Genomic DNA, 22,823 nt, shown 5'->3' with positions numbered 1-22,823 from the left:
CTATTGATAGAAGAAACCAGAGAAGTAGTGAACAGATAATCCCACACTCCACTGTGACTGCGCGAAGATCGAAATAAAGACCTATTCACTACTTCTCTGGTTTCTTCTATCAATATCACGTCGGGCTCACCACTTTCGTGCCTTAAGGTAACCCTCGTGCTATTGATAGAAACCAGGGAAGTAGTGAATAAGTCTTTATTTCGATCTTCGCGCAGTCACATTGGAGTGTGGGATTATCTGTTCAGACAAACAAAGGCTCTCAACATTCAATATAAGATAATAGGGAATATAACGCTTATAAAAAATAAGGAAGTGGATGAATACTTGAACAATACTGTTTTGGCATATGCTTGGTTGTTTGGGGTCAACTCTTAACCAACCAACCTAAGCTGTTACACAATCAAGCGAGCGAGAGCCAGAGCAAGACGAATCAAATAAGCGGTTAGTAGTAAGACTAGCAGAGTGAATAAATACGTAGGCAGTAAGCACTATTCAAGCATACGTATTTCATACAAGCACAAAATAATAAGGGTACAATAAATTGTTATAGTGCGGATGACTTTGTCCGCTAAATAAGTTAGCAAAAGGGCTTAACTGAGTTAAGTGAGAATAAACTCAATTGCACGTGATTCGCTGTAGTTATTCTTGGCCTTGGAGATGATCAATGAACTGTTAGGTATTCAGTGACCCGACAACCGGATGATCTGGTTTTGGCTCAGTAACATTTTTATGCCTGCAACACCGACAAATACGAAGCAAGACAGCCAGCACATTAGCAGCCTCTGTAGCAGTAGGCTTCAAAATGCACAAAAAATAAAGCAAGATCGTCAAATACAACACAGAGAGCAGAAACTCAATCACATTTGAAGAAGCTCTGGATGAGATCGAGACTTTCGCACACACGGACAGCATCATCAGCGAACAAGAAAGATTTGTTGCAGATATGCACGAACAAATTGGCAACTCATTTCAAAAATTAACATATGGAACCCAAACTACTTGGTAGAGAACGAAGCAGCTCCCAGATGAAGAGGAAATTGGGAAATGACTCATAATATATTGAAAGAAATCGTGAAATTCTATTTGGATTTAATCAGTATAGGGGAGACATGAGAAGAATGAACAACAGTTGGACAGAACTAGAAATGAAGGCTCAGGACAGAGTTGGAGAATGCCGGTCGTCGGCCAATGTTTCACTGGGAGTAACAGGCGTAAGAAATAAATGTATCTACGAAGTAATAACAAATATCGTGAGTCCTGAAGACACAACGACAAACTAAAACACGTTAACAACAAATTAGGATTTTAACAATGTCAACATAATAATACGTTTGGATAGATGTCACAACTATTATTTCTACATATACCCATAAAATGGACAATAGGCGTCTATGTCAAGCGTTAACTACTGATTCATCTATTCACTTTTCATTCGGTAGTAGAGCAATATTGAAAAGCTGTGTAGATTACTTTATGATAACTGCACACATGCTGAAATATTGCTACATTCTTGATTGCTAAAAACACACACTTTCGAGTTTCTTATTCATGCCTGAGATCTGGTAATTAATTAATTATTTTATTTTAACACATAGATATTGGTACAAGGGGGCATCAAATACATATGTGCCACACAGATCTCATTTGATATGTGTGAGGGCTATGATACTGCCGGGTGCCCAAACCGAAGCAGGTGATCTGGTAATTCCGAGACTTACTTTCTGTGACGCGTAATTGCAAATAAGTAAAAAAAGATAATTTGTGTGATTGTATTCTTAATTATCAGTCAATGATAACTTTTAATTACAAAACTTAAACTGTGAGTTCTAGCTAATACATTTACACGTCTGAATTGGGGAAACAATCAATATTAGACGGAAAATTAAGACCTTAATTGTTGTACTAATATAAACAATAAATCACCCATCCTCATTCAATTTGCATTAACAAATTACAAGAAATAAATGAACTGGATATTATTTATTGTTGCCTTGATAAAATATACACAACAGCACTTGAAATGCGGAGTGACCTCTTTCATTGAATGTGGGTAATTCAGAGGAAGTCAATAAAAATACAAAGATGGTTATCAAGACTACTTCACATCTTATAAATCAAGAGTAGTGGTGATATCTGAATGTGTGAACATGGATCAAGTTTGCGCTTGTAATTTCGGCTCTTGGCTTTGCTTTTGATCTTGTTGAAGTTTACGATTTTGAATCCTGTGAACAATTCGTTCGAGTATCCGTCGAGCATCACAATCAGGGAAATTAGACATATCATAATATTGAGGAGCGATACGCACAAGCCTACGTGGGGAGAGAACATGAAATAAGGTAAGTACTGGCAATACAGTAAGTAGTTTGTGAGATAATATTAGGGAATAAGAGATAGTAGAAAGTTTTATTATTTTTTTAAAGTACTCAACACGCATTATCGAGCCAACTAGATTAGTGGTCACATTGCAACTTGGTCGACAGGATTCAATCTGCAATAAGAAGGACCTGACACATATTGATATTAATCACCACCCAGCGATCAACCAATTGTGAGTACATCTCAGTCCTACAAGAGGTTAGTCGCGGGCCGGATATCCCAATGGTAACGCCTCTGACTGTGAAGCTGGGTGACAAACACCGAATTCGTCAGGGAGCATCAGTCCCCTCAAGATTACAGGTACACCTGGCTGACAGGTGCCGAATAGCACGAAATTCAGGTTCAGGGTTTCCTGTTAACAACCTCCAGTCATCATCTTATCTCGACATATAGTGCACACAATGTCAAGTCACCTAGATTAGTGGCCACATTGCAACTTGATCGATAGAATTTCATGTGGACTAAGGAGGACATAACACACACGACATTGATCACTACCCAGTGATCAATCAGTTGTGATTTTTTGGAATCAATTGGATAATTGCAATTATAACTGAAACTACATACTATTCACTCCTTATAGCTACGCCTTAAATTAACAATCAAAATGGAATTTATTTCTATATTGACAGAATTCTTGGTGACTAATTCGATTCAACATTTCTGTAGAATATCTTAGTGCACATTTAAGTATTTTAAAATAAACTCATATGTTTCTATTCAAATGCTGAAACAAACAAAACCAATGTGCAATGGTATACTTATGAATGAATTTACATTCAAAAAATAAAGTTCATTAAAAAATCACCTTTGACCATAATAAGGTAATTTCTCATCTATTCATTTCACAGATTTTACTGAAAAAAATATATATGCACGTAAAAAACCGATAAAAGTATAACTGAAATACAGTTTTAACTAACAAAGTAATGATGTATTAAGTTGAGCGCTATGTGTGCATGGATGGTAATCAGAAGAATTTTCACTAGTTGTGTATGAGCATACAGGTTAGTATGATATTTAAAATATACACTTTGTGGACTAAGAATTATTTGCATTTCACTGAGTTTTACAAAAGTTAACTGAATATGAAAACTATAGAAATCTTACCAATCTGGTTTTACTTCAGTCACTGTACGTATGTAATTCTTTGTTGTAAGGACGAACTCATTGTACAACACCCATTCCGGTTTGTGATCCATTACTGTAGAGGGGTGAAGCTGGACCACTTGGTTGTCTTTTACAGTTAAATAATGTCCAGTACGTTCAAGATGCGCAACCTGGGGAGGGAGAATAAATAATAATTAAGTTGACTAATCTTGCTTCAGAAGTCCAGAGTAATAAAAAAATTTAGCAGTGACTACGACTATGCATATGTTTAGTTACAATCCAGGATACTATGAAGACTAATAATAAAAATACAAAAACAAAAGGGAATAATTGGATTGTAAATTGAACAGATGATACAAATGATCGAAAACAAAGTTTTGCATGTTAAATATCATTCGTTTGAATTGTAAGTACAGTATTTATTTAGTCCTGTGAGGAAATCATACTAATGTAGAACATTCCGGAAAGGATGAATAAAAAGTTCTATCTTATAATCGACAAAAGTAAATTCTGTAAAAAGATATATATTAAAGTGAAACAAAGAACTTTCTCTGTTATACCTGCATGAAAAAGCCAGATACCAAAGCTTTTCGAATGTTAATGTAATAATCTCGAGAAGTGAAGTCTGTACTTGAACGACGAAGAGAAAATCGATCCATAATACGTGATAATTGTACCCGAACGTTGTCAGCAGATTTTAATGAGCGGAAATTTATGAAATTATCATAACACCACTGTGGATCTTCATGATCTATGAATGTAAAAAACAAGTTGATTTGTGTTAGAAAAATAAATCCAAACTAAAAATGAATTCTTACAATAAACACATTTTCGGAACTATATTACTAGTATCATGTAGTGCTCTCAAGCGACAAACTAAATAGAAAACCTACGGAAAGAGATTTAATCTTATCTGGAGTGAAACTATGAGTTTGTATCACATTGATCTGAAATTACTCAGTCACCGGCTCGAAAAATTCACAATGGTACCTAGTTCAGTACCACATGTAGTCGAAAAACACTACAGATTACTTGTAACTACATCAATAGATTAACAGCTATGACTTTTCAGCTATTTATCATGAAACTGTCAGTGTCTTACTTTTCTCATTTAGAAAGCACTTATTCCAAAACGGGTAGTGTTATAACCCAGTGAAGTATAGTTACAGGTAACTTCCGAGGACTGTCAATAGACTAATATTCTATAAATATTCTTATTGTATAATTATTCAAAAATTACATTGTGTGTATTTATATTCCCCTTATTATAAGCTCTATTTTGACCTATGATTTATTACTATACGATTTACGGTTCTTAATCTATGTTCAGTCTATTAATTATTATCTCTCGCGTTCACAGCCACTTTTCGGCTTATTTGTGTACATATGTTATTTTCTATTTTATGGTACGTTGTGGTCTGTCTGATTGGTATATAAACAGAGTATGTTTGAAATACATAATTGATATTGCGGAAGCTGGTATTGTTTTTTTGGACTCAAGCAGACGGGCTAGAAAGACCTCGGACCAACAAGGCGCTAGACTGCTCACACCGGTTGAACGTCATTGGTTGGTATAGAGTGAGGATTTGTATAAGTCGTATTCTGATTGGTGGATAATTCGCGTGGTAGAAAGGCCAGACATCAAGGTCATAACAGGTAGTGTTTGATTTAACTCTCTACGTTATGATAATTTGTGGGGATGATGTGCCTTAAAGGATGTCCTATAAGTGGTTCGATATTTTACTTCACATAGCTGTAAAAGTTTATGGAGGAAAACCATATGAAATGACAACAATCATGTGGATAACAGAGAACCTGGTGAACAAAGTTTAAAAAATGCTCAGCGGGCAATGCATAGGTCACAACTATCGCTAAACTACACCGGTTAGCAGAAACGGGAACATTGTTACTATCATAGCGTTTAGGTAAATTTGTGATTGCCTGTTGATTTTGTTATCATTAAGACAAGAAACGTGAGCCATGGACCATACAGACCTCGTATCCACTGGCATATTTGGTGATCCCAATATTTCCTTTATTTGAGGGGACTTCTGATGCTGGAGAATATCAAGTCAAGTAATAGACAAGCGTGGGAAAACTGATTTACTTGAACTATAACCACGAGACTTTGCAAATCTACCGAAACGTTAACAGTAGTGACAGTCAATTCGGGAAGGTGCGTTCACATTGAGAGGTTGCACCAGGCCCCTAGCTTTATCATAATCATACTGTTGGTGAGCAGAAATTGGTCGGTTAATGTATTGGACATCCATCAACGGAATAGTGGGAGTGTTAATTGCTTCCAACTCTTCTGTATGTTAAACCAAATTCCTATTTCTTAGCAGTATATAGAGACGATGGTGGATTCCTGTACATCTACAGATAATCACTCTAAATTTCTCCACATTTCAGTCTATGTAGACTTGACGTGGTCGATTAAGGACGGCGCCCCAGGTCCTCTATGTAGTTAGTTACACAGTCAATCAGCCATACGCAACGCCGAACAGGGCGATTCCCAGAGTAACAAAGGTAGTAAGATTATGTGGTAATACAAAAGATTAAGTAACCAAGACGCAATTTGAGAAAATATAAATTGGAGTAATTGAAAATAATTTATGAGGAATTTAGAAAATTAGGATCTAAAAGAAGACAAAGAGTGGATGCAGTTGAGCAAACCATTTGAGGCAGGTCACCTAGTCTTTGACCATAATAACTGATCCCATGTTTTCGTTTGGCCGCCCCAATATTTTCCAATCAACACCAGATAACATCGCTCGTCGAGAAAGACAGTGGTTGGGGATACATAACACATGTTCCCAACCACCTCAGTCAATGAAGATTTGTTAAATTATCAAAGATTTACCATCTTTACCTAGTACTTTATCCCTAATCCCGGCATTGCTTACTCGGTAATCCCAAAATACACGAACCATGCTTAGAAGACACCTATGATCGAACTAGTGTCTTCACTAGATACTTATTGAAGTTTCAAGACCTTAACACGTAGTAGGGACTTCGACCGTTAGACTCATGAAAGTAAGTGATTCGACAGACGGTATGTTTAGTTTGGTACTGGTACTGTCACGACATAGGCCCATAAACGTCCGCTAAGACGATCGATCGTAAGAACGCTGTGTGATGGGAATCACAGCACAATGTAGGATGAGACCTCTCGCCAGGACTTAAATTGTCTCATTCCTAGCCCGCAAGACATAGAATGCCAATGATTCCATGACAAGGACTGTTGGATTCGGGGAAGCATATTGGCCAGTGTCCCCATTTTTGTTGACTGGTTTGGTCTGATAGTCTGCACCTCTTTTGGCGTGTTTGTTTGAGGAGATCGATATCTTATAGCATATAATCTACTGATTATTAGTAATATGAAATTATTAGTGTCAAAATGACTAATACATAATGTTAACTTGGATAAGTTTGTAAATCAACTGGAGATGTGAAACTATCAATCAAAATAAACATAGGTAATATATATGCATAAGAAATAATGTCATTACACATCAGATAAGCTCGGAATTTATTTTTCTCATTACCTAATATCTTCGATGAAGCCCACCAACTTAGCAAGGGTCATAAAATAACATTGCAGTTACATTTTTGGTGAGACTATAATTTATGGACGACCTTTGAGAGACGCTAGACTGACCGTGAGTGTCCACCTAATAACCAATACCAAATGAGAGTTATAAAAATGTATGAGGAATTAGAATTATGATATACAGTTGATGATTAAGGTTAGGAACTAGATTTAGGATTTTCATCACGAACTAACATCAGCTATGCCTAAACTCTATTTAGCCAAATGAATTCCGAGCCGAAATCCGAGACCTGTTATCTTATACGTGATTGGTTCGCCCATAAATTATAGTCTCGCCACATTTTCAAATATAAATTGGGATATTAATTCTCGGAAATCGGGTTTGGGCAAATGGAAATTGTTTTTCTGGATGAAATGGAAAATCAGTTTCAAGAAATGGTCTTTTGGCTTACTCTGTTTGAAGGCATGATATACATTTAACATAGTCAAATGGTCACCATCAATGTGAGCAAAACGCATTTTGGCTTCGTCTGCAGTTTTCTTGGAGTCGGCAGGGCGTACGAAGCATTGGGGTACTGAAATAAATAGGAACAGTTCCATATATTATAGACATTATCAGACGAGGAATCGGTCAAATTAATGAAAAGATCTATCATATATTAGCTAGAAATAATGAAACAAAGAAACAATTGAACTTGCCTGATAACATTGAAGTGATACTCAGGATTTCATTTGAGCAGTTGTAATCGCAAGAGGCGATAACCATTTTGGCTAATTGGGGATCAAGTGGGAACTCAGCCATCATACTTCCTAGATCGGTTAGGTTACCATCATCATCAAGGGCTGCCAAATAATTCAATAACTCTAGAGCACGCATCAGAGTTTCCGGAGCTATTACATTCAACAAAAACTCATGATAAGAAAACTGGTATCGTAAAATTTTGGTGAAATGATGATCAAATTAGTGAGAGAAAAAAGCTGAGTCTTTCTGTTTCACAACTGTTATTCATACTGAAGCTTCTAAATACTAAGTGAAAAGAGCAATTTCATTAGCGAACTCCTATAACGCGGATAAAACCGAAGATTTTGAAATGGTAAACCTTAGTACTGCAAAATCTACCTTTTAGGTATCGTAAAATATGCAGAATTTAAGACTACGTATATTACAATACTAGACTGAGAAGTGTTACTAAAAATAGATTAATGAAACGAATATTTGCAGAAATCAGAGTCCGAAGGTTCATTTAGGGTAGTGTTAATAAGTGACATTTTAAATGGTCGAATGATGTACAAGTCACAACTTTTATCCCCACTTTAATTACACTCGCAATCCTTCACTAATTACTAAAATTGATTCATTTTACCGAAATTTTGAGACAAAACATTTACCAAAAATATTTACCGACTATATTTCTATTTGACTTAAGAAACTTCAAAAATGAAATTCATACGGATTCATTAAGGTGTAGTTCAAACGCCAATATGAATGAATGTCCTGAGCAGCTTATACATAAAAAACAGCAGTGCATGCTAATTTCCACTAATATGGACCCAAACAAAATATTAGTTATTCATAACATGGTTTTGAAAGATAGAAATGAAAAATGGCACATCATTCCATTACATTGACATCGGGTATGTGTCAGACTCGGTCAGCCAATCATCTACAACGTATGACCGAGTACATCCCGACCATAGCTGCTACCTTGACGCGGTGGTCGGGGTTGCATATCGTGATGACCCAACCGAGCTATATTGGCTAGAACATATGTTCTTGTAGGCTCTACTATGCCAGGCAGGTCGATTGTAGAACGGTAAGACTAAAAGCAGCAACTCAAGGTCTGAGGGCGAAGTCGTACTGCTGACTGTAGAGGGGTGTGACAGTAGTAAGGTGTTTCCCCCGGACAACCAGAATCTGCAGCGATGCTGCCTTCTCACAAGTGAGGAAGGGGTTAGAAAAGGTTGACCCTAAAAATGCCACACCTCACCTTACCTCACGGATTTCCGTCTCCGGCGGTAAGGCCCTTTGAAGAACGGAGCTAACACACTAAAAAGCTCCCACGAAAAGACCGTGCATGACCAGCCTCAATCAGTTGTCCCTCGAGGTCTGCAGTCACGCTCTAAGCTCGTTAAGACCAACAATAATCCAAATTCCTTTTCAGGTTGCTCAAGAAATACCCTTCCACGGTGTGGGCAGTCGGGAAGTGATATCACCCCTCATACCCTTAACAGCACACGAGGCCAAGTCGGTCACACTCAAATCCCTCTTACACCTCTAAATAAATCTCTTATCTCCACGACTAACTCTTCTCACGTTCCTTTATCACCTCGCACCGCTAGGGTAAACTATTCGAGTACGCGGAACGTTATTCCTGATCTCCTGAAACCACGCTCTAAACTACACGTAGGAGCTTTCAACGTCCGAACACTGCCAAATAGGACAACAGGCTTCCTCAGCTAGGACTTTAGAATCTCGCGCCATTGGTGTGTGCTGCGTCTCCGAAACGCGCATACAGGAGCCGAGTAGTGTCATTCATTTGACCTCACCATGTCAAAGTAACGAACCAACTCGACTTACGCTTCGTGTATCTGGATGTCCTGATGCTGCTTCCCGTGGCCTAGCTGGTGTAGGTATAGCATTGAGTCCTAGGGCAGAACTAGCTATCTTAGACTGGATCCCAGTAGACAGTCGTTTGTACGCTGTCCGACTAAACGGAACAATAAGGACTCGAAAAGATAGGGACACTCGTCGTCGCCTCTGCCTATTTTCCCACTGACTGCAGCTCAGATGATGTAAATGATGAGTTTTACAGAAAGCCTTCCGGCCTTCTCAGAAAAGCTAGGCGCTCTGATGTAGTAATAGTGGCTGGTGACTTTAATGCTCAAGTAGGTAAACTAAGCGAAAGGGAAAGACACGTAGGTGGATCTTATGGTGTCGTGGCTCAAAGAACAGATAATGGCGACCGTCTGTTACAACTATGCTCAGGTAACCGTCTGTTCCTTGCAAATACTTACTTTAAGCATAAGGAAAAACATCTTTTAACATGGCGACCCCCTAATTCGTCCCAACGCTGGAGGGGCTCGATAGAAGACTGTCGCTCATTCTAGAGCACATGCTTAGATTCAGATCATGCTCTAGTACGAGCGCGTATTTGCCTGGGTCTTACTGGACGTAAGACGCTGCAAGGAAACTTCTTAGGGTCCTGTTTAGTGATAGTCAAACTAAGAGTATGTTTGAGGAAAAACTAGAAAAAGTTAGGCAACCATATAGGTGATACCCACCCCGAGGCAGCATGAAATGATATCCAAAAAACTGTCGAAACAGCAGTGATATCTGCTAGTAAGGTAAACCACAAGGTTAGGGAGCAACACTGGATCTCAGCAGCATCTATCGCACTGATAGATGCTCGGAAACTCATTCCGTCTGGATCTGAGCATGACGAAGAGCGGAGTCAGCTTAAGCCCAAGCTGACAAGAAGCCTACGCAATGATCGTGAACAGTGGTGGGTAGCGAAAGCAAGAGAGATGGAAAAGGCAGCGGCAATAGGTAATAGCAGACAATTGTTCAGACTCGTTAAGGAAACCGGTATTAGTAACCCGACTGTTAGCGAAACAATCTCAGAGAAAGATGAACATATTATTCATTCTCAATCCAGGAGATTGGATCGATGGGCAGAACACTTTAGGGGTCAGCTCAACTGGCCTTCATCCACACTTCAATTCCCCACGATCTCCAGTCAAGTTAATGTAGGTCCTCCGTCTCTTTACGAAGTTGAAAAAGCCATAAAAAATCTGAAGCGAGGGAGAGCAGCAGGTCCTGACATGTTTACTCCTGAGATTTTTAAGGATGGTGGCCCAGTATTAGCAGTGAGATTAACTGAGGTCTTAGGTAGAATTTGGGAACTGGACGTAATCCCATCTGACTGGTCTCAATCACTGATTGTGCCAGTCTATAAGAAAGGACAAAAGTCCTCTTGTGACAATCACAGAGGAGTCAGTTTGACTAATATAGTGTCTAAAATATTAGCTTCAATAATACTTCGACGCCTAACTAAAGCTCGTGAAGAACAGACTAGAGAAAATCAGGCTGGTTTTCGACCTGGACGTGGTTGTATAGATCAGATATTCACACTACGTCAGGTTCTAGAACAGACACAAATTCAGACGCCCCACAATCGTAGTATTTCTCGACCTTAAGGCAGCATTTAACTCTGTTGATCATAAGGTTCTATGGCAGTGTTTGTCACTGATAGGAGTACCAAAGAAGTACATTAACCTTCTAAAGGCTCTCTACTCGAACACAACTGGTTGAGTGAGAGCTTATGGCGAACTGTCATCAGAATCGATTACCTCAAGTGGTGTTTGTCAGGGCTGTCCACTCTCCCCATTCTTGTTCAACTTTGTCATTGACGTGCTTTTAGAGATGACAATTTCCTCATCTGAATTTCCAGGGGTTGAACTTCTACCAGGAGATTTACTTTTTGATCTAGAATATGCCGATGACGTAGTTTTATTTGGTGAAGACGCTGACAAAATGCAGAGTCTTCTGACCACTTAAAGCAACAATGCAAGTATGTTCGGGATGCGATTCTCCCCCTGGGAATGCAAAATGTTGCTTCAGGATTGCGTTGCATCGACACCCGAACTAATGATAGGGAGTGAAGTAGTTGAGCGTGTCGACCGCTTCACTTATCTTGGAAGTCTGATCAGCCTTTGTGGTCTGGTGTGACGAAATCTCAGCACGGATACAGAAGGCTCGACTAGCTTTTGCCAACTTGCGTCATTTATGGCGTAGGCGAGATATCCGTCTATCAACCAAAGGATGTGTTTACTGCGCAGCAGTTCGTTCCGTCCTACTTTATGGCAGTGAAACGTGGCCGGTAAGAGTAGAGGATATTCGTAGGTTACTAGCATTCGATCATAGGTGTCTTCGAAACATTGCTCGTATATCGTGGGACGATTGAGTAAGTAACGGAGTTGTTAGGAAACGGGTACTAGGTAAGGATGGCAAATCGATTGATGACGTGGTGAAACTTGATCATTTGAGATGGCTGTGACACGTGTTACGTATGCCCAACCACCGGCTGCCTCGACGTGCGATGTTTTATGATGTGGGAGTAGGTTGGAAGAAAGTTAGGGGCGGCCAGACCAAAACATGGCACAAATCCATAAAGTCACTGACAAGTAAACTGAGTCATATTGATAGGTGTAGACTACCTTGTTGGGGACCGCGAGATGATGGCAACCGATGGTTAGAGACTCTGAATGACATGGCTCAAAATCGTTTGCAATGGTGCAGGTGCATCCACTCTTTGTGTTCTCCCAAATTTTAATCTTCTGAATTCGTCATGTCCTTTATTTTCTTTCCAGATTTATTTCACTGTTTTATACTCTCTAAATAACATCTCCAAACACTAATGTTTCCGATTACTGCTTATACTCTTACTACCTGTAACACTACGGGATTTGAATCGACCACTGCATCTCTGTGCTAATGTGGTGCGGCAACTCGAACTGATGTACGTACGTACGAAGTTCTACGTTGTTACCGACTGACTGACCAAGTACATATATGCATCAGTCCAAGTTGCCATACCTCATTAGCACAAGATGAACATCAAATTCATTGAAGTAGTTACTTCAATGGTAGTAATATATAAAAGATTGCGTATAAGCATATAATAGACGAAGAAAGAATTAGTTCGTAGAAATAAAGGTAAAGAGCAATTTTATTCTCATAGTTTAAGGGAAGACAAAGTGTGAATACACCTACACCAGTGTGATCGATTCTGAGCTATGTCACCCAGAGTCTCCAACCATTGGTTACAAGAGTCGTGCGGACCCCAACCAGGTAGTCTGCATCTAAAACATGGTTAAGAGTAGAAGTTGGTAACTTAAAGCACTGATGCCACGTTTTGGTTTGGTCGCCCCTAACTGTTGGGATATTCAGAAAAATATCCCAAAAATTATCCTGTTAATTCCAATGCTATCCTTGGACTTGAAATTACATCATTTTCCTATTGGTCAATTTTTATTTCACGTGTCGTTTCCTTACTGATCAATATTTATTTCACGTGTCATTTTCCTGCTGGCCAAATATTGTACAAATGTTATTTTCTATTTAATGGTACGTTGTGGTCTCTCTGGTTGAAATATAAACCGGGTATGTTTGAAATAAATGATTCATATCGCAGAGGCTGAGACTTATGTTCTGGACTTAACTGGCTGGGCTAGGCGGAAAGCAGGACCAATCAGAACTCTAGGCTGCTCGTACGCGTCATTGTTCCGATCGATAAGTCACTGCTCTCTAATCGGCGGTCACAAGTTGTAACGCTAACTTTCTTCCAACCGTCGCCAACACGAGTCAGCATTATGGTAATCGGTTTTTAGTCATACGTAACACGTGACACAACCATCTCAGTCGATGAAGATTTACAACCTCATGAACTGATTTACCATCATTCCCTAATACCATGCGTCAAACTCCATTATTACTTACCCGGTGATCCCAGCAGATGCGAGAAATATTTATAAGATATCTTTGATCAAATACTAGTAACTTACGAGTATCCTATATGCGTTCGACCACTTCACTCCCTATACTTAGTTCAGGTGTTGACGCAGACCAGTCCTGAAGCAACAACTTGCATTTAGAGGGAGAGAAGCGCATTCCAAGCATCCTGGCATTGTTGCTCGGTGCTACCGAAACATTGCATTTTATCAGCATCTTCACCAAACAGGATTATGTTATCTGCGTATTCTAAGTTGACAGGTAGACCTCCTGGAAGGAGATCAATTCTTTAAAATTCAGTCGAAGAGAATTTTATTTCCAACAGTAGGTTTATAATGAAATTAAACAGAAATGGAGAAAGTGGACAGCCTTGACGGACACCACTTGACGTTGCAAAAGCAGTTGACAGTTCGCCATAAGCTCTAACTCTACTGGTAGTGTTCGAGTAAAGAGCCTTCACAAGATTTAGGTACTTCTCAGATACGCCTTTCAATGACAGACACTGCCACAGAACCTCTCGGTCTACAGAGTACAATACTGCTTTTAGGTCAATAAAAACTATCATAGTCGGGTGGCGATAAACACTTCTGTGTTCCAGAACCTGACGAATGATGAATATGTAGTCGATGCAGCCACGACCATGTCTGAAACCAACCTGATTTTCTCGTGTTTGAAGTTCAAGAGCCCTTATTAAGAGTCCGACAATTATTGAGGCCAGTATTTTAAATACTATATTAGTCAAATTAATCCCTCTATAGTTATCACAGGATGATTTTGATCCTTTCTTATATATTGGGACGGTCAGTGATTGCAATCAGGCGGACGTGATTACATCCAACTCCCAGATTGTTGCTAAAATATTAGCTAACCTAAGCGCAAAATATAGACCGTCATCAGACTGTTGGATAATTCATCAACATGACTTGGAAACAATTACTTTAAAAGTTTGGTATGGACTTAGAAAAGATTAACTAAGCATGGGAATTGTAGGCACGTAGTACTAAAGAAAAATAATTAGTTTAGTGTATAACATGAAAAGTTTTATCTTTTTAGTATCGAATGTTGGGACGGTATTAATATAAAAATGGCATAAAGATGGGTAAATTGAGCCCACACAATCAAAGAATTGTTTCTACAAGAAACGGCACAAATATTAGGCAAATAGAAACAAGTTAGATAAATTCAAAAGCATCAGCAGTTCCAAAACATGAATTCACACTTAATACCCACCGGGAGGATCCATAAAGTCAAAATGCACCAAATCATCAATTCCCAGTTTTTTCAACTGGAGGACAACAGTACCCAGGTTTGACCGGAGAATTTCTGGATATGTGTTCTCTTGCATCTCATTTGTATATGCCTTTTCTGTATACAATCTAAAACATTTTCCAGGTCTTGTACGCCCGGCCCTCCCGGCACGTTGTTGTGCAGAAGCTTTGCTGATAGCAGTGACTAAGAGAGATTCAACACGAATACGAGGATTGTAGACTTTCTGCTTTGCGAAACCTGGGTCAATAACAAAAACCACTCCATCAATTGTGAGGGATGTCTCTGCAATATTTGTGGACACTACAACCTATGAGGAAGATCAACAAGGTGAATATATTAGAAACACTGGAAAGTAGTACTAGTATATCCATGTTATATCAGATAGGTTAACTATGATAAACCTATTTTTTGGATGAAAAACTGTCTACAGTCGTCTCTTACATCGATTCAGAATTTTAAATCATTTACACTGCAGAACAATATAATTGATAAGCCCAAGGAACGATTGTATTACACTGATTATTAAAAATAAACCACCCATATAACACATGTTCTTACAACACCCAGTGTCGAATCCTCAAAATATAAAACCTTAAGTTCAGTGTATAGATACCGACTCAGAAACCTTTTTTTATAAGCAATAGATATTATAAGAGGGGATTTTGTTTGAAGTGTAAAATATCTGGTTCTGTTAAGTGAAAAATCAAAACAAATTTAAGACAACAGTAAACATCATCAATAAATACATTTTCTCCGTAGTATATTAGGTATGTTGTATCTTTATACCACCTATGAGTGCAGAAACACATATTTCTAAGGAATCCAATACTGTGAAATGGCACATCGTAACAATAATTATGGTGATAATATTAGGATATGTCAGTCGTCCAAATAAGCTAATTGGATATATGTGATGGAATGGCATAAAGCTTTACTTTACCTACAACAATTTCGGTTCACTTTCAAAATAATTTATTGTTTTTTGTAACTATCTATTAACTGTAGTAACTAGGTGAAGTCAAACTTCATACGGCAAAATTTATCGTAGATTGTATTTTATGGAATACCATTCAGATTGTTCATAGCAATCAAAGTTGCACTTTTTATGGGGTGTATGCTGAAGGCAAAAGATAAAATATACCTAATATGTTAGTCACGTAACTGAGAATAAGTTATTCTTAGGTACACAAATCACAATAATAAGGTTAAAATGCAAAATGCACTCCACCAAAAATTGTTCTAACAGGATGGCTACTGTAAGTGGAATCATCTAAAAATAAAAGAAATATATTAAAATCCTATCTGCAGAGTAGTGAACTACCACCTCATTACAGCACTTATTACATTTAACTTGATCCAAGTCGTCACTAAACTTCGTTTCTAACACCCAACTTTGGGTTAACGGTTCCGACAGGATCTGGTTAGGAAAAATCTTAAACCAGAGTACACAGGTCTGTATTTAGTTCGCGAGTTACATTACTTTTTTTCAAAATAGAAGGAATAAAAGAAAAACAGAGTTAGCCTGTAATCAATACTGAAGTTTACCTAGTTTGATTCGTTTGGAGTACTATTTTTGAATTCTAATAATGACGTCTTCTAATAGTCTTTTTCACCATCCAATTGTGATTAAGTGTCACGATGGCTGATAAACACTTGGATAAGCTTCACTTGAATCGCTAGTCGCTTGATATTAGTACCTACACCAGCTAGGCCACGGGAAGCAGCATCAGGACATCCAGATACACGAAGCGTAAGTCGAGTTGGTTCGTTACTTTGACATGGTGAGGTCAAATGAATGACACTACTCGGCTCCTGTATGCGCGTTTCGGAGACGCAGCACACACCAATGGCGCGAGATTCTAAAGTCCTAGCTGAGGAAGCCTGTTGTCCTATTTGGCAGTGTTCGGACGTTGAAAGCTCCTACGTGTAGTTTAGAGCGTGGTTTCAGGAGATCAGGAATAACGTTCCGCGTACTCGAATAGTTTACCCTAGCGGTGCGAGGTGATAAAGGAACGTGAGAAGAGTTAGTCGTGGAGATAAGAGATTTATTTAGAGGTGTAAGAGGGATTTGAGTGTGACCGACTTGGCCTCGTGTGCTGTTAAGGGTATGAGGGGTGATATAACTTCCCGACTGCCCACACCGTGGAAGGGTAATTAGTACGAATTAGGATCAACCATCAATGCAAACGCATATTTGGGGTTTCGAATCAGATAAACTCATAAAATCTAAGCAAGGTTTAGTTAAAACATTTGGCTTTCGATAAGCAGATCTGTGACTTGAAACTTGTTGGATGAATTTTTGGTTGGGTAGTCGGATAACATTATTAGCCGCCTCAAAACTGTTATAATTTACGTAACAAGTATCAGTTATTTCTATTTCAAAAAAAGTTTAGAGTACTTACTTTACACTTCAAGCAACATTCTTAAACAAATAAAATACTTTTAGAAGTGTTGTTATTTTCTGCTACCTTTCCACCTGATCAATTTACGTTTGCTATCCTTACAATTTTTAAATTTTTTTGAGTACTATGTGTTAATTTGGGATGTATGACAAAGCTCATGTTAAGAGAACAGAAACTCGGTAATCTTTGACAGGACAGAGTCATTTTAGTACGGAATTTAGCAGTCAAAAATACGAAGACAATAACGACGGGAGTACAAAAATTTGAAAGTTAATTATTTTTCTGACCTAATTTGTGAAAAGAATGCAGGAAACAATGAACTGCATGCGTGGCTTACGAGATAGATACTCAAGAAAATGCCATTCAAGGTAACGGTTAAACAAAGATTATTCAGGTGTGCAATCTCGATAGACCAAACCATATAATGAAACAAAACAAAACCGAATTGTATTTCGAAAACAGTTCTAACCTTTCGACCAACAGCCCCATTTGCACGTTTTGGAGGAGGAGATTCAAAAATTCTTTGTTGAAGATTTGGTGGAAGGGTAGAGTAGAGAGGAATGCAACGGAGTTCACCAACGTCCGGGCCCAACCCATCTACTTCTCTCTGGATACGTTTGCATGCTTCCTCAATCTCCTCTTGTCCCGTCAGAAACAGTAATATGTCACCCTCGATCTCTTCGCACATATGAATCTGGATTACAGTACGGATAGCCGCTTCGAGATAATCACGTTCTGGTTCTGGAGTATAAAATATCTCCACTGGATGAGTTCTACCGGGCACGGTCATAAGAGGTGCTTTGTGAAAGTAATCCTGGGTCATTTCGAAAAGGGAAGAAGTAGATGGCTTCATCCAACTCCAAATAAAATGTGATACAACTAGGATACATTTAACTAAACAAATACTTTTAAGATCTATTCATCAAACGGATAAGAACTATGTACTAACTTGGAATTTTCCAGCGTCCAAAGTCGCACTCATGACAACTATTTTTAAATCTAATCTTTGCTTTGTGATTTCTTTAAGTAGACCCATTAAAATATCAGTAGCCAAAGTTCTTTCATGGGCTTCATCCAAGAGAATAACACCGTATGCCTCGAGCAAAGGATCAGACATGCCTTCACGTAAAAGCATACCATCAGTCATGTATCTAAAGCAATTATGGAAAAGTCTAAAAGTTACTTCATCACAGTCCTTGAGGACGTGCAATCCTCGAATCGAATACTGTATCCTACTTCTTGACCAAGTTCAACATCCATTTCCTCGGAAACACGCTGAGCAACAGACATAGCTGCTACCCTTCTAGGTTGAGTGCAGGCCACTGCCTTTTTGGTAGGATACCGTCCAGTTACCCATTCCAGGCACCACTGAGGAATTTGGGTCGTTTTTCCAGAACCTGTTTCACCAACTAAAACAGTGACTTGGTTCTCCGATAATGTCTGAAAAAAATTCTCTTTGTATTCCCAAACAGGTAATTTGATACGCTTCCTCAGAAGTTCGAAGTATTTGGCACTAAATGATTTGCCTGAAACAAGGTACAGATTAGAACAATTCGATGGACAGTATTTAGTATTTTTCGCCATTAGTACACAATTCATACTGGTCAACTGTATACATAAACTGAATCATAACATCAAAGACAACATGAAAAAATAAGATATAATTCAAATCAATATAAACATTTCCGTTAATCCATTTTTCCCTGAGTACCCGTAACGATGTCAGGAGTAAATGATAATTAGGACCTTAGCTTCTAAGTACAAATTTGCCTTTAGGGGCGTAACATTAGTGATCTTGTGGAAACATGTATTTCTAAACGCTGTGAACTCGAAATGCACAATTGGCATAACTTGCAAGCATAAAGTATTTTTCTAAATTCTTATCCGCTAAAGAAACAGACTTAAAATTATTTCTAACATTTTCAATGTAGCCATCATATTCGAAACACTAAGTCCCAATAAGAGAAAGATAACCTACAAAAGCCAGTCTTATAAATGCAGATCAAATGTAATTTATAATGGAAGTGCCTGGTTATAAGTAGGAACAAGTTAGAAAAACGAACTATTAGTGCCCCTTTATCTATTATTAGAAGGGATTTACAATCTGGCTAATTAACATAAGACGACAGTTTAAGATCAACAAACAGACTGAGATAAACGCAATTCCATTTGACTGATTTTGATCGCTTATCGTCCCAATTTATAAGAAACCACAAGAAATCCTGAGTCAGGTTCAAATTTTATTCCAAAAAGAGTATGCTATAAAGCCCACAACACAAATCGCTTATCGATTATATACCTCAAATATTTTGTTTGTAAGCATGTTATTTTACTCGAAAACTTGAGTTGTACTGTATTTTGATAACAATTAATTTGACGATCTACGTCGACGATTTAGTCTCGCGACTTGTAATCGACCTGCCACATCGTATTATCGCCAACCAACCATTGAACAGTTTTTTATCTAGTTTAACGATTGCCCCGGGACAACCGAGAGTAAGGAGAGCCAGCTCTCCCTCTCGAAATGCTCTCATATGGCCACGTGCATACAACCACTGCCAGGGAAGTCCTACTCACTGTCTTCTCGTGGAGGGGGTGCTGTTTACGAAATCGAGAGGACGAAAAGCGAATGTCCGGCGCTTTAACTGGGTTGGTGGACATGAAGATTCCACCTAGGGGAGTTGGAAAACCCTGATTCCAAACCAATGGTGCACATGGGCCCCAGTATCCTGCAGGAACAAATGGCGTATGAACCAATCGTTGGTCACCGACTACCATGGGACTGCATTTCCTGGCGTTGCTCCACTGCCTTGTGGATCAGACCTTCAGGTCGAAGGCTTCGAGTGTAGCCCCTTGGTGCCTCCTTAAAAAAACCACCTGCTTCGGTTTGGACACCTGGGCAGTATCACAGCCCTCACACATATCAAATGAGATTTGTGTGGCGCATATGTATTCGGTGCCTCCTTGTACCAATGGACATTCGCTTTTCGTCCTCTCGATTTCGTAAACAGCACCCCCTCCACGAGAAGACAGTGAGTAGGACTTCCCTGGCAGTGGTTGTATGCACGTGGCCATATGAGAGCATTTCGAGAGGGAGAGCTGGCTCTCCTCACTCTCGGCCGTACCAGGGTATTTGGGGGCACAGTGAAGGCTAGGATAGAACCAGGCTTGAAAAGCTAGGGCCAGTAAAGCAAAGTCACCGACTTTCAGTCGGACATATTTCGAAGATTGAAGACTTCTTATATGAGACTTGCACGATAATCGTCATATATAATTGAAGGCATTTCAGTAAAATTTAATAAAAGGGGAACTGATCAAGTTAAAGAGTCAACCTAATATAACCAGGAAGTGAGTGGTCTTCATGAACTACATTCCCAAGCTTGGTGTCATCACCAGATTTCCACAAAGTACAAGTACTATTGAATTAACAAAAATGACCACTAATCACAATATCAGATCAACGCTGTCAACTATCGTATTAACATATTTCAAAAAAAGACGAAACTGACCGTTGTAAGGATTTGTTTGTGCTGTGAATGGAGACTTATTTGAAGCATTCTGTTTAAGTTTGACGTGATTATCTGGGGAGCGTGAGCGATCACGTGCATGATTATCCGGTCCATCAGAAAACCTGTGACAATAATACAGTAATAATGCGAAATAAGATGAGAATATGTCGACGAGACAGGTACTAACAAAAAGCGAAACACGTAAACTTGATACCTCCGCTACATTGCTTGTGCAAACTGTTTACTGAATTCAAAAAAGATACAGAAGCCTATTCGTCTTCAATACAAGGATGCGAGAAATTTATAGTGAATACATTTGCTGAAAAACTACAAAAGGGCTAAGTAGTCATTGTAAACGATGATTACTAACATTATGAACGAAAACCCCAACCACAAATAAGATCTTATTGATGTAGTGGAGCGCATTAAAAACGGAGAAACTAAATCACATTCTTTACAAAAAGCTACCAAATATGAATATTTGACACCAAGATACAATTATGAACTGGGTTATAAAATTACTTAACTAAGTACGACAGGGGAAACTAGTTTACTTTCTGATCTAATAAAAAGTGCACTTGAATAAAGGCTTTGCTTGCTGCAAAGGACAAAGATTTACCAGACTGCTTGAAGCGTAGATGGTGCTGTGTAGTTTAAGTACATAAAAAACAAGCAAAATGTAACCCTAAACAAAAAAAGCTTGATAAAAAATGTTTTAAATCTACTCATTGTTCATGAAACTTATTTTCGAAATCAGCCTCATGAACGACAAGAACTTAATATTGCATATCATATTACATTTTCAACACCTCAGACTTATCGCCCATCTAGAGTCCAGACAATGAGCAAAACTTTAGGTTTCTAACACGTGGCAGCGTTATAAATTTTTTTATTGATCCTCAAACATGATGGCAGATACCAGACATGGTCCATAGTATTAAACTATCAATCAATCATTTACTACGTACGTCATGTGCTCAGCTTTGAGATACATCTTTATCTTAATGATACCATTCAGTTGCACAAGCCAGAATAGATAGGACGAATTTGAACCCAAAAGCTACTAATTAGGAACATGATGCTTTAACCGTTGAACGACCACCACCAACAAATTAAATATTTTTGCATGATTACCTAATAAGAATTTTATATTTCCAGAGGGTTGAAAATCATATACAGAAATACTAAACACAGGGTTCGATGGTGTTAAGTTGGAGGATCTCGTGTACCTACCCCAAGATAAAGTGACCCTCTCATATGACAATAGTGATTTTACGTTTAACACCAGACGAGGATAATTAAGTGCCAACCTTCAGGACTCTGATCCCTGTATGGTGGCGATGGATTTCATGTCCGTTTATCATTGCAATAGGGTTACCAAGCGTTGGGTCGTCAGAAGTCTCAAAGAAAAATACTAATGTGAGACCTAAATTTCTGTTGATGCCTACAACTTGAAATGTTATGGAACAGAACTTAAAAACTGGTCAGTGCCGTCACCTCTATTTTCTACAAGATACTAAGTTATCATACTCTATTATTTTACATAGGATTTTCTGTTTTCTTTCGCAGCCGTACTTTTGAAACTATGTTAATAGACAGTGAAGTCTTACCACAGCTACAAAGTACTTAATAAGTACTCATTCACCGTACTTATATCCCTATAACTCGTTTAACCTGTCCAGTGAGTGTACGCAGCCAGAATAATCGCTTCAAAATAACTGGCCCAAATTACTCCAAACGACCCTGACTAGCAGCTTCGCAGGATTAACCGTGCATAAGATTGGACGAGAAACATGGGACGAAGTGCATGAAAAATATGGGGCTACATCTATTTGTAGTCACACGTTACGACAAATCTGGTGGATGACTACTGATCTGAGGGTCAATTCATAAGAGTAGTATGAAACGAATAAAGCATAACTCAATTAGATATAAAATACTGAACGTTTTTAGTAACTACCTTGACCGTCTGGGCTTAGATTCACCGATATCAATCCTATGCCTTGACGACATCACACTAGGGAAGTACGAAAGCGCGGGAAACCCAGCCTGTTTAATAAAACAACATCAATTTTCTTTTTGAAAAAGAAAAC

General features: G+C 38.6%; 1 protein-coding gene across 1 annotated transcript; it reads right to left on the bottom strand.

Annotated features, from left to right (window-relative positions):
- Positions 1-588: 588 nt before the first annotated feature.
- DHX15 (Pre-mRNA-splicing factor ATP-dependent RNA helicase dhx15) lies at positions 589-22,823 on the bottom strand. Its single transcript, XM_051215702.1, has 6 exons — positions 22,691-22,823; positions 20,731-20,852; positions 18,405-18,747; positions 18,171-18,372; positions 4,047-18,035; positions 589-3,656 (listed from the first exon to the last, which is right to left on the bottom strand). The coding sequence occupies exons 1-5, from the start codon at positions 22,741-22,743 to the stop codon at positions 17,496-17,498; spliced, it is 1,260 nt and encodes a 419-aa protein (XP_051066235.1). The 5' UTR covers positions 22,744-22,823; the 3' UTR covers positions 589-3,656; positions 4,047-17,495.

This window comes from Schistosoma haematobium, chromosome 4, assembly GCF_000699445.3.
Source record: "Schistosoma haematobium chromosome 4, whole genome shotgun sequence".
Classification (NCBI taxonomy): Eukaryota; Metazoa; Platyhelminthes; class Trematoda; order Strigeidida; family Schistosomatidae; genus Schistosoma; species Schistosoma haematobium.
This window is presented reverse-complemented; position numbering and strand designations above follow the sequence as displayed.

Excerpts from the sequence above, each read along its gene's own strand:
- DHX15 (XM_051215702.1), bottom strand. The coding sequence starts at position 22,743 with ATGTCGTCAAGGCATAGGATTGATATCGGTGAATCTAAGCCCAGACGG. Across the intron at positions 20,853-22,690 it reads TCTAAGCCCAGACGGTCAAG|GTTTTCTGATGGACCGGATA; the intron begins GTAGTTACTAAA and ends TTATTGTCACAG. Across the intron at positions 18,373-18,404 it reads TCCTCAAGGACTGTGATGAA|ATACATGACTGATGGTATGC; the intron begins GTAACTTTTAGA and ends TAATTGCTTTAG.